This window comes from Mandrillus leucophaeus, unplaced genomic scaffold, assembly GCF_000951045.1.
Source record: "Mandrillus leucophaeus isolate KB7577 unplaced genomic scaffold, Mleu.le_1.0 Scaffold1007, whole genome shotgun sequence".
Classification (NCBI taxonomy): domain Eukaryota; kingdom Metazoa; phylum Chordata; class Mammalia; order Primates; family Cercopithecidae; genus Mandrillus; species Mandrillus leucophaeus.
Window position 1 is genome coordinate 383136 of NW_012098177.1, and position 12068 is coordinate 395203.

At 34.8% G+C, this 12068-nt stretch overlaps 1 protein-coding gene across 1 annotated transcript in view; it reads left to right on the forward strand.

Annotated features, from left to right (window-relative positions):
• Positions 1-3574: 3574 nt before the first annotated feature.
• MOXD1 (monooxygenase, DBH-like 1) overlaps positions 3575-12068 on the forward strand; it is an 89244-nt gene continuing 80750 nt past the window's right edge. The window contains exons 1-3 of the mRNA XM_011974132.1: positions 3575-4009; positions 5734-5901; positions 6040-6123. Of these exons, the coding sequence (XP_011829522.1) occupies positions 3932-4009; positions 5734-5901; positions 6040-6123 (330 nt within the window). The 5' untranslated portion in view covers positions 3575-3931. The remainder of the gene's footprint in view (positions 4010-5733; positions 5902-6039; positions 6124-12068) is intronic.

Below are 12068 nucleotides of genomic sequence, written 5' to 3' on the forward strand. Positions count from 1 at the left end.
AGGTTGCGGTAAACTGAGATCGTGCCAAGCTGAGATCATGCCATTGCACTCCAGCACTCCAGACTGGGCAACAAGAGTGAAATTCTGTCTCAAAAAAAAAAAAGAAAGAAAGAAAGTTAGGAAGTGTTCTGTCCTCTTTCATTTTCTAGAAGAATTTGTGAACAGTTGGTATTACCTCTTCCTTAAATATTTGGTAAAATTCCCAGTGAAAGCATCTTGGCCTAGAATTTTCTTAGGAAGGTCTTTACCCATGAGTAGATTATAGGGCTATTCAGAGTACCTCTGTTATTCTGAATGAGTTTGGCTGGTTTTTGTCTTGTCAGGACTTTGTTTCTCATCTAAAGTATCCAATTATTTGGCTTCAAGATAAGCATAATATTATTAACCTTTTAGTGTCTGTAGAATCTATTGTGATGTTTCATTGACATCTATTTTCTATTTATTCCATCTTCTCTATATTTTTTTTCTCTTTTTCTGCTTTCTTTTAAAATCATTATTGTTATTTTTATTCCATGAAGTAGATATTTTTTAGGATAAAAAGAATGAAAATGGGAGCTCTCATATCTCATAACTGAAATTCTCTCAATAAACTGAGATGTGTAAGCACAAGCTGAGGGTGGGGAAATGTCAGAATCTTGCATAGAGAAGGTTTAGAATATTTGTTTTGGGAGGTGTCTTCAGAAAATAGCAAGAGATTAACATGGATTGCCAGCCATTAGAAGGGCCCAGCTGAAGTAAACATGTTAAATAATAATATTATTTGGATAACTAAGGTGTATTGTAATCAAATCTGAAGATCTGCCTCCAAAATAGGACCTCAAAGTTAGAAAATGTGAAAAAAAATTTTTTTTTTTTTGAGATGAAGTTTTGCTTTTGTCACCCAGGCTGGAGTGCAATGACGCAGACTTGGCTCACTGCAACCTCTGCCTCCCACGTTCAAGCAATTCTCCTGCCTCAGCTCAGTCTCCTGTGTAGTTGTGATTACAGGCACCTGCCACCACGTCCAGCTAGTTTTTGTATTTTTAGCAGAGACAGGGTTTCACCATGTTGGCCAGGCTGGTCTCAAACTCCTAACCTCAGGTGATCCAACCCCCTCGGCCTCTCAAATTGCTGGGATTACAGGCATGAGCCACTGCGTCCAGCCTGTGAGAAAAATTATAGTGGAATTACCATGGTGGTTAGGTTAGTTCATATTTAAATTTTATTTAAAATAAGATCCAACCATATTTTCCTTCAGGAATGTTGAAGATATGAGCTTCTTTCAGACAACTGCATTTTTCCAGGAGTTCAGAACTTTGAAATAATTGACAGCTGTCTTTTCTAAATATTAAGCACTCATTTGATTACACAGGGCAGATGGCGCAAGGGGTCATCAATATAAGTTGAGCAAAGTTTCTCTCATTTTCTAATAACTGAGTTATCTGAAAAGCCAGAAAAAGGTGGAATAGCTGGAAGGAGTTGCTATTGTTGAGTGGAAATAGAATGAGTGGAAAATTGGCAAACCAACTGGATATTTTGTGGAAATAATGGTTTTGGAAACATATTTGCAAGAGTCGGATAATTATTCTACTCTTTGAACTGATTACAGTTTGTATTGTATTGCAAAAACTGATTGCTTGGATCATGTAATGAAGTATGAGTTCAGTGAAAAGGCACAATTAACTAATCGAAATTTCTCGTTGTCTACAGACATTGTTATTTCATTTACATATTGAAAATCTATGTGATGAAAAATGGGAAAATCACAGATTCACAGGAGTATTTCATTTAAATTGCTTTCACAATTGCAACCCAGTTCTCAAAATAAGAATTTTGACAAACCTCAACTTTGGCAGAAGAAAAGTAACATTTTATGTGAAAATCTGACATAGCTAATTTCTGGAGACAGAAAAAATAAACAAAAATAAATGTACCCATCCTATGCCAGCACTGTAGATGAGTGAAAAAGGATCCAGACTCTGGGGCCAGAGTGCCAGGGTTTGAATCCTGCCTTTCCATTTACCAGCTGTAAATCCTGGGCAAGTCACTTAGCCTCTTTGTTCTTTGATATCTTCATCTGTAAAATAGAAAAATAGTTTTATCTAATAGATTTGATTTGAAGATTAGTTTAGTTAATACATGTAACAGGTGTAAACAGGGCCTGGTGCATATAAGAAGCTGTAGTTATTGTTAACATTGTGAAGAAAGGTGAGTTAGACTCTGCATTGCCAATAATTTGGGATTTTAACATACTAAAGAAAATCTAGATGTGGCACCCTGGATGGGAAATACATGCATACTTGATAATTACCGTACAAAGGTGCTAGGAATAAAAATGCCAAATGCCATTTATTTGAGTATGACTTTTATAGACAATGTGAGGTTTTGTCTTGTATATTGCATTTTCTCAGTCAAACATAGCAATCAGTTCTTCAAATACAATTTTACTGTTAGTAAAAGTAATTATAATTATGTTTCAGCATGTATATTCTAAATCAACTGTACAACTTCTCAAAAATAAAATATCATTAGGTACTGAAAAACAGAAAGGCTGTCATTAAGGCAAATTTTGTGTCTTTTATAAGTGACAAAAATTAATACTGTGATTTTGATGACTCAACAGAGTAGGCGAATGGTAAAAGGCATAAGAAGATATTTTGGGGATAAAACCAAACTATGGTGCAAAGGAGAAAATATGTATCGAATGGGCGCTAACCATGTAGGCAGTTATGCCCCTGCCCATGCTATCTCATTTGTTTATTTTTCAAAATCTATAAAATAGGTATATATTATCCCCATTTTAGAAATGTTAAAACTAAAGCTTTCAGAGTTTTACTTCAACAATTCTTCAAGGCTGTTTAAGAGTACAGCTGGGAGTCACATCCTAGTCATTTTCTTCCTAATCCCATGTTCTCTCCGCTGCACTGGTCTGCCTCCCAGAAGTGATAGGTACACTGGCCGGGCGCGGTGGCTCACACCGGTAATCCCAGCACTTTGGGAGGCTGAGATGGGTGGATCACGAGGTCAGGAGATTGAGACCATTCTGGCTAACACGGTGAAACCCTGTCTCTATTAAAAATATTTAAAAATTAGCCAGGCGTGGTGGCAGGCGCCTGTGGCCCCAGCTACTCGGGAGAATGACGTGAACCCGGGAGGTGGAGGTTGTAGTGAGCAGAGGTCGCACCACTGCACTCCAACCTGGGTGACAGAGCCAGACTCCGTCTCAAAAAGAAGTGATAGGTACACCGTTGAAGAAGTTTAGTACGCAAATTATGGCTACTCCCCCAAAACAAAGCTTCCCTAGTTTTTCGATATCGTGTAATTCAACTAGTTTTGTTTCTTTGCATATTTCCCATTGCATTTTATTAAGAATATGCCATTAACAGTCATATTGAAACAACCTATAATCCGCACTTGCCCACATCTCTTTGCTCTTGTGAACGGTGAAGTGGGGTTCCACCAGGAGTTGTAATGGAAAGAGTGATGACCTTAGGGCCGATTCTGGCTTTGCTGCTAACTAGCTGTTAAACTTTTTTTGTATACATGCTAACTTTGCGGTAAGACATTCCATAGTGCTATAGTCCCTCTTTTAATTTTTACAAGGAAGGAAAGGCACACGATAGTATCAAATGTTCATTCATTCCATCTCTTGATGCTCAATGATATTATCAATCTACACTATGCTTTCCTGAAAGGTCAGAAGTTCAAAGATGGACTAGTTTCCCAGGGACCTGATTCCCCAATTGGAGTACTCCAGCCTCTTGGAAATTCCTGGGATTTATAAAATAACTCTAGATAACAAAACTTTGTTTATAAAGGTCCTATAAATTCTTTTCTGTCTGTATTTAGGTATCCTGATTTTTCTTTTCCATATTTTCCACAGGATTATTTTACAAATGCAAATAGAGAGTTGAAAAAAGATACTCAGCAAGATTACCGTCTAGAATATGCCATGGAAAATAGCACACACACAATAATTGAATTTACCAGAGAGCTGCATACATGTGACATAAATGACAAGAGTATAACGGTAAGGCATCTATGAGTGAATGCATGCATGAAAAAATTGTATATTTACACTTGTGAAGCACTTTAAAGAATAAGAGAAATAAGTCATATAGTCTTTTTTGTAATATTTTTGAAATCTTTTTTTTTTTTTTAGTTTTTTCTTTTTTACTTTTTTTTAGAAGCCAAAAATGTATGACTATAAATTTCAATAAAATCCATTTTTTGTGTGAGTTTAACATTCTGAAGATCCCTTTAAAATTTGTATGATTTAGCCATAAATACATTTTGGTTTCTTCTCCATAAAGTTTGAAAATACACAACAGATAAATGTTTGAAGAAATGCATTACACAAGAAAGAATTATGAATCTGAATATTAGGATATAATTCATCTGATTTGTAATGGACTCATCTTTGTAAATTTCTAAAATCAAGATGAATAGGTGGCTGATTATATTTGCCCACTGGCACATTAAATGAGATTTCTTATTTTCAGACTTCATGCAAAAATTAATATCTTTATGTGCATTCAAATTAAATATTTAGAAGATATGTAATACTTCAGAAATGTCCATGAATTGCTTGGATTAATTTTATTTTGTATAGACCAATACAATTACCTTTTTTTGTAGATTAAAGCTTCAAAAATGGGAATGTAAAAGTATGAAGCAGTTCTGATTAACATTCAGCATAAAGAGTAAACGAGGCAGAAAAAATGCATGCAAAGAGAGGGATTACTTTTTATGCAATATACAGTGCAATTATACTTTAATTGGAATAATAATTATAGTCATTTGACTTATTAAGAAAGAATATAGCAAAGAGAACGTTTAAAATAAATAGCTTTTGCTTTATTATTTATTTTCAAAGTTCTTATTACAAAGATCTGGCAAAAACACCTTTATCTGTGGGAAGATTGAACAATTTCTTTACACCCCTCAAACCCTCCCTACCCCATAGCCCTTTGGGAGTTCTTATTACAAAGATCTGGCAAAAACACCTTTATCTGTGGGAAGATTGAACAATTTCTTTACACCCCTCAAACCCTCCCTACCCCATAGCCCTTTGGGCAGTCTCTCTTGGTTGCTCAATGGAAACCAATTTCATCTGACAGTACTTTCCGTAGTTGCGGTAAACCAGTCCTTAGGAAATTCCCCGGATTCATAAAATGACTATAGATTAACGGTAGTGTAATTTAAAAATCCAGAATTAGAAATCCTTCTATATTTATACTTTCTGTAAATTTATATGTATGACTAGGCTAGTGCTTAGGAAAACATCTACTGTGAAAGGAAAAGTCTTAGGTAACTTTAATTTTTATTGTATTAATTTATTTTTCCCTAAAATATTCCATGGCATTTAATTTTCCAAAGTCTCTGCTGCTGAACAAGAATATTTGTTTAGAAGCTACCAGTTGCAAGTTTAAAGTTTTGGCATGACAATGATTTATTGTTGTCATATACTTAAAAGTGTAATTACTGAGTCAATTGTCCTTCAGTATGTTTTGGAACACATAATCTTGCATGCTGAGAGATGATTCCTTCCAAAAAGTGACTCATATATTTGGATCCTTAATGAATTAATCAAATTTGTGCAATTAATATTAGAGACCATGTTGAGAACTCCAAATGTCATTGTTGTCTTTTCTTCACTTCTATATCTTGTTTACAATAGAGTTCTTTAAATTCAACTCAGTGGTAAAGAAAGTGCTCTCATGAGACCTAACCATGCCCATGTCTGATCCCCAGGATAGCACTGTGAGAGTGATCTGGGCCTACCACCATGAAGATGCAGGAGAAGCTGGTCCCAAGTACCATGACTCCAATAGGGGCACCAAGAGTTTGCGGTTATTGAATCCTGAGAAAACCAGTGTGCTGTCTGCAGCCTTACAGTACTTTGATCTGGTAAATCAGGACGTAAGTGTTTTCAGGTTTTATGATTATAGGGATGGGCTTATTCAAAGTGTATATGAACATTTTTGCTTACATTATTGTATTCAGGCGCATGTTAAGAGAAGGTGACTTTGTGTCTTCCTCCCCTTTTTATTAAGACAGGTCCCCATCCCAAACAAAGATACAACATATTGGTGCCAAATGTTTAAGATTCCTGTGTTCCAAGAAAAGCATCATGTAATAAAGGTATGTGACTCATTCATAGGCTAAAACTAATTTGCATGAATGGAAGAAGAAACTGATGTTGTTAATATAATGAAAACAGTACAAAATATAGAAACATTTTTCAATTATTTGAAAGTTTTTTAGAGAAAAAAGAGCTGGCTTGGCTCACCTGCATACTGTTTCAAGAGTCTGAAAGCTTGGATTATAGCTAATATTTCGGTTATTTCCTAATTTTACATGTCAAAGGTACAAGTTTTGGTATGCACGTGAACACTGCTAATTATTATTTTAGGCAACATTTCTACAATTGGAATTACAGGAATTGCAATTTAAAGTAGCATGTTTACATATTGATAAATTATACCCATAAAGCTTACGTTCCTCACCAATAATGTTTGAGAACATCTGCTTCATTGAAAACACTGGATACTGTCATCAAAGAACAGTTATAATATTTTTTTGAAAATAGAAGAAAGAAAATTAGTGAATTTCTACAGAAATAAAAAAATACAGAATTGGGTAGTAGATAAACCCAATTTGCCTGTGCCATACAATTATTTTCCACCCTTCTGGAACAGGCCTCCCAGAACTTTTGCATCTACTTAGTGAATGAACAAATATTTTTTAAAAGTTACAAGTCCTTGGCTTTGTGCTAGTAATTGTTGACAGTTCCACAGAGGCCAAAGGTATGACACATGCTCTCAAAGAACTTACAGTGAGATTGGGGAGACATGGCCAAGACACAAGAAAGAATAAGATAGAATTAAATAGTGCATACGGAACACTGTAAACATTCAGAAGGCCAGACATTGCTCCCTTTCTGTCAGTCCCCAGACTATGTAATGAAGCGGTGTGGATAAGGAATGAATTGCCAGACTCTGGAATCTAGAGGGAAATACATGGGTTTGAAAATCGTAAGTCCACCCTTTAATTAAACTATGTGCTCTCAGGTAAGTCACTCTGGGGTAATGCTGTAGCCTTAGGTTTTCTCATCTGTAAAAGGTGGACAGTCATAACACTTTTCCTATCAACCTCAAGACATTTTAGCAGAGATAGAAACATTGAGCACATTTGATAAGTTTATTTGTGGCTTAAATTTGTTAATTTCTAATATATTTCCCTAGTTTCCTTTTGTTTACAAATATTTTTGTTTACAGTTCTGCCTTTAGTTTACAAAATGATTCATAACTACATACAGAGGCAAAGGGGCTAGCTTTAGGGGATGTTACTGAGTTAATAGGTAGTCCTAAATATTTATAGGATATTTTTGCAAACAGGAGACTTACCAACAGTGTGACTGCAGGTGAATCATTTACCTCTGTGCAATAAGTTATTTTCTACCTTGTGTATGGAAAAGGGGAATGCAAATTCTAATTTTGTGTAATTAATACCATGCCTAAGTCCTTCCCTTGTACCAATGAGAAGTCTTTCTCAGGAAAGAGAATATTTCCTTTGTATATACTGTATGTCATTTGCGGTAAATTTAATTGGAACCCAGCTTAAGAGACAAATGTAAAACTGTAGATTCAGAAATAAAAACAAGTATTTCAAACAATCGGTCCTTTATCCACTTTTTGGCAAACATTAATTGTAAATTTCTTAACCACTTACTGTTAATGCATTTTTATTCTTGCCATTGTTAATGCTAATAATTGAGTTGAATGATATAAATTAATTATGTATGTTTCAGAGAGGTCAGTGTATGTTTCAACCCTCTATGTAGGATATTTGCTTGGTACCTCATCTTTCTTCGCTAACTTTCCTGTATGAAGCATATCAAATAATACTGAGATAAACTTTCCTATAAGAAGCATATCAAGTAATTCTCAGGTAGACGAACTTATAATTAAGTATTTTTGGGAACACATAGCTGTCTTTAGTAGACATTTGTATCAACATAAAAGGCATTGGAGCATTTTTTGCAATGTTTGGAGGTCTTCTAGACAACAAAAATTCTTTACCTTGAACAAGAGGGGATTTGAGGGAAGGACAGTAGGTCACAAGGGAGTGCCCATACAAACTTTTGTTATTACAGGGGACAGAGGTTTGGTGGCTAGAATTTAAAATCCTATTATTATGTGAGAATACTACTTATGGTATAGATTCCTTATCTTGCTAAACCTTAAAATATTTTAAAGTTTATTAAGTATTATGAAACATTTTCCTTGAAAATGAACTCAAATAGGATATTATTCAAAAAACAAAGAGAGCTCTACCGAAAAAATAAATTCAAAATATTTAGTAATATGTAAGTGGTTTTAAGGCAGCCTTTCAAAACCAGTTTTCATTTGCAACTTATTCAAGGTTTCAACAAAATTCTAATGATGTAGAACTCATAAATCTAGGAATTGCCTTAAGTTGTCTGATTTCCATGCTCTTTTTTCTAGTAGAGATAATTTCCAATAATTTAAGAAAAGTATATATTGTTTTCATAAAATCAAAGACTCCTATGTTTTGAAAAGCCATCAGTTAAGAGCTTCTCCTTATTCTTTATTTTAAGTTCCATAAATCACTGTATCAAAAAGCCTCAGTCCTTTTCTGCTGCAAACAAAAGGTACTTTCACAGAAATGAGAAGATTGATTTTATATCGTATTGTGTGGTGTGTCATTTGCAGTGAGTTGTAAGAATATCGATTACAGTTGAATTGTGAGAAATCAGTTTCATTTTCTTGTGTCTAATTCACACAAAGAATTCGTTTGTATTTGCAGTTTAAATGTTGATAGTGCCTAGACCAACTTATCTGCGCTTCCAGGGGTTAAGTTGCCCATGATCAACTGTGATCTGAAAATATTAAATGGAAGATTCCAGAAATAAACAATTCATAAATTTTAAGTTGCATGCCATTTTGAGTAGCTTGATGAAATCTTGCACTGTCCTGCTTCATTCCAGCTGGGACGTGAATCATTCCTTTGTCCAGTATGTTCACACTGGAAACGCTGCCCATCCTTTAGTCACTTAGTAGCCATCTCAGTTATTAGACTTACTGTTGCAGTTATCAGATTGTCATGGTATCGGAGTTCTTGTGTTGAAGTCACCCTGATTTTCCTTAACAATGGACCCCAAAGCACAAGAGTAGTGATGCTAGCTAGCAATTCAGATATGCCCAAGAGAAGCCATCAAGTGCTTCTTTAAGTGAAAAGGAGAAAGCTCTCAATAAAGAAAAAAAAATGATAAGGTTACTAAGACCTATGCTAAGAATGAATCTTCTCTCTGTGAAATTGTGAAGAAGGAAAAAGAGACTCATGCCAGTTTTGCTGTCTCACTTCAGACTGCAAAAGCTATGGCTACAGTGCATGATAAGTGTTTGTTGAAATGGAAAAGGCATTAAATTTATGGGTAGAAGACATGAACAGAAACGTGTTCCGATTGACGACAGCGTGCTGCGCTAGAAAGCATTGAGCCTATACAAAGACTTCAACAAGGGATCGCCTGAAATGAGTGACACCAAGTCATTTACTGCAAGTGAGGAATAGTTGCAGAGATTCAGGAATATAAATTCTGGTCAGTAGTAGCCTAATACTATGTCACAATGCCTATGTTATTCATCACACTTCATCTTATTATGTAGGTATTGTATCATCTCGCATCACAGAGAAGGTGTACTCACCTTCCAGGTGAGTACAGTATGAGAAGATATTTTGAGAGAGACACCACATTCACATAACTTTAATTACATCATATTGTTATAATTGTTCTGCTTTATTATTAGTTATTGTTGTCAAGCTCTTACAATAAAGTATTAGAAATCTCCTAATTTATAAATTAAGCTTTAATGCAGGTATAGGAAGAAGCATAGTATGTATAGAGTTTGTAGTTTCTGCCATCCACTGGGGGTTCTGCAATGTTTTCCCCTCAGATGAAGGAAGACTACTGCATACATTTTATACTTATGGTAACTATAAGACTAAGCAAAGAAAATATATCAGTAGTTTGATAAGAATCACTAAATTTAAAAATATTTGTTACATTTAAAATTTAAATTTTAACCACATAAAAATTATTTGCTTCTAAAATTATAAAATAAGGTAAATAATCTCTAAAAATACTAAAATATAAAATAAACATAAATGATTTTATCTCTAGAAAAGATAGGATTATAATAAAATTATTGGCTGTTGCAACTCATTTGTGATCTCCATTTATTGATTTGTATTTTGAGTCTTGAAAAAATGTTTAAAATTGTGGCTTGAAAATGCAGGCATTATCAGATGACAGCATATCACATTGCAGGTGAATATGGAAATTGTAGAAAAGAATATTCTTGGTAATTTATATTTAAACTGTACTTCTCATGTGAGATCATCTCTGTGTCAGGTACATGAGACCACTCTGCAGCCCACCTCTCCATATTTCAGCATGACTCTTTTTAAGCTTTATTTTAGATGTGACTTGACCGTAAATTTAAAATTTTTTAAAGAAGGTTGACTCTACCACTCTCTTTAGTCAACAGTAATGGCATTGTCATGGCTGTTAGTCATGGTCGGATATAGTTTGCTAGAGATGGGGGTTATTGAACTGGTTTAACACACTGCTTTTTTTGAGGGGCTTTTATTGTCAGGGAATTCTCATAGATGAACTACACTCCTAATCTATCTGTTTAAATGTGATGTGGCTCATTCCATTTAATAGAAAACTTGCTGATGGCCTATTATGGCAAAGAGGAGAAAAAAGAAAAACAGTCAGCCAAAATCATTATCCCTTAGTCCTCTCTCCTTAAACGACTAGCTCCTTAATAGGGAGGCAGTACACCTCATGCTACAGTAGGTGGGTTCCATGACTGGATGGATAATTCAGGTTTGAATTCCTGTTTTCCATTTATTAGCCATGTAATTTACAGAAAAGTTGTTAGCCACCTACAGCTCAGTATTTTCACTTAAATGCAAGTGGTACCTCCTAATGGAATTGCTTACATTAAGGATCAAACAGGAGTTGTTGTGTTTTAAGCACTTAGCACAGTATCTGACACTTAGAAAACTATTAATAAACTCAACTATTATGATCAGGCAACTATTCATTTTCAATGTGGCTCCCTGAATGACTTTTCATTGAAAACTACCATTTAGTGAGAAGACCCAGAAAAGGATGCAGCATCAAGCTAAAAGGTTGACCATTGCTGAGTTTTAAGAGAGGATTATACTTACTAGTTATGTGACCTCAGGCAAATTAATTTACCTCTGTCTGCCTCAGCTTCCTCCTCTGGAAATTGGCGATAATAATAGTTCTTACTTAACAAGATTGCTGTGAGTATTAAGTGAATCAAATGAGTTTAATATTTGTAAAGTATTTATAACAGTGCTGGGAACATAGTTTCTATTAAACAAAGTAAGTAAATTCAGTAAAATTTTGTAGATCACTAGCAACACACAATTGCTAATCTGTTGATCATCTTGTTAGGTTTCTGGATCACAGAGGAATCCTAAACAAGTCAATCCTTTCTAGGCAGTCAGAGTTCCAAAGAAAACCTAGCTTGTCCATCACTTCATTTAGGGAGGTCACCTAGAAAATCTTCAGCTTTGGAGAAACGTGAAGTTGAGGTAAAACGCTGTCATCATCCTCTTCATCATCAATTGCTACAGGAAGAGAAATGCTATGCTTTATTACTTGATACTGATCAGAACATCTCTTTTTTTCCATGAAACATCCATGCTTCTGTTCTCTTCGATTGGTAGCATTCATAAATCTCAATGATTTCATTTGAGGAGTGTTTCCTAGAACATGAAAATTTAAGAATAATTGACATTGAACAGCCATGTAATGTCCTTGAAGCCAGATTACTGTAGAGCCATGAAATAGCCCCTCGAAAATTGATTTTCCTATAGTAGGCACATAACATGAACATTAGGCTTAATAAAACATGTCAAATGGACGTTGCTGCCCGTTTTTCTACTGAGTTCACTTAAAAAGACACAGTCAAATGGAAAACCTTATCATTAACACATTTCTGACATGTTAAATGCGATAGAGG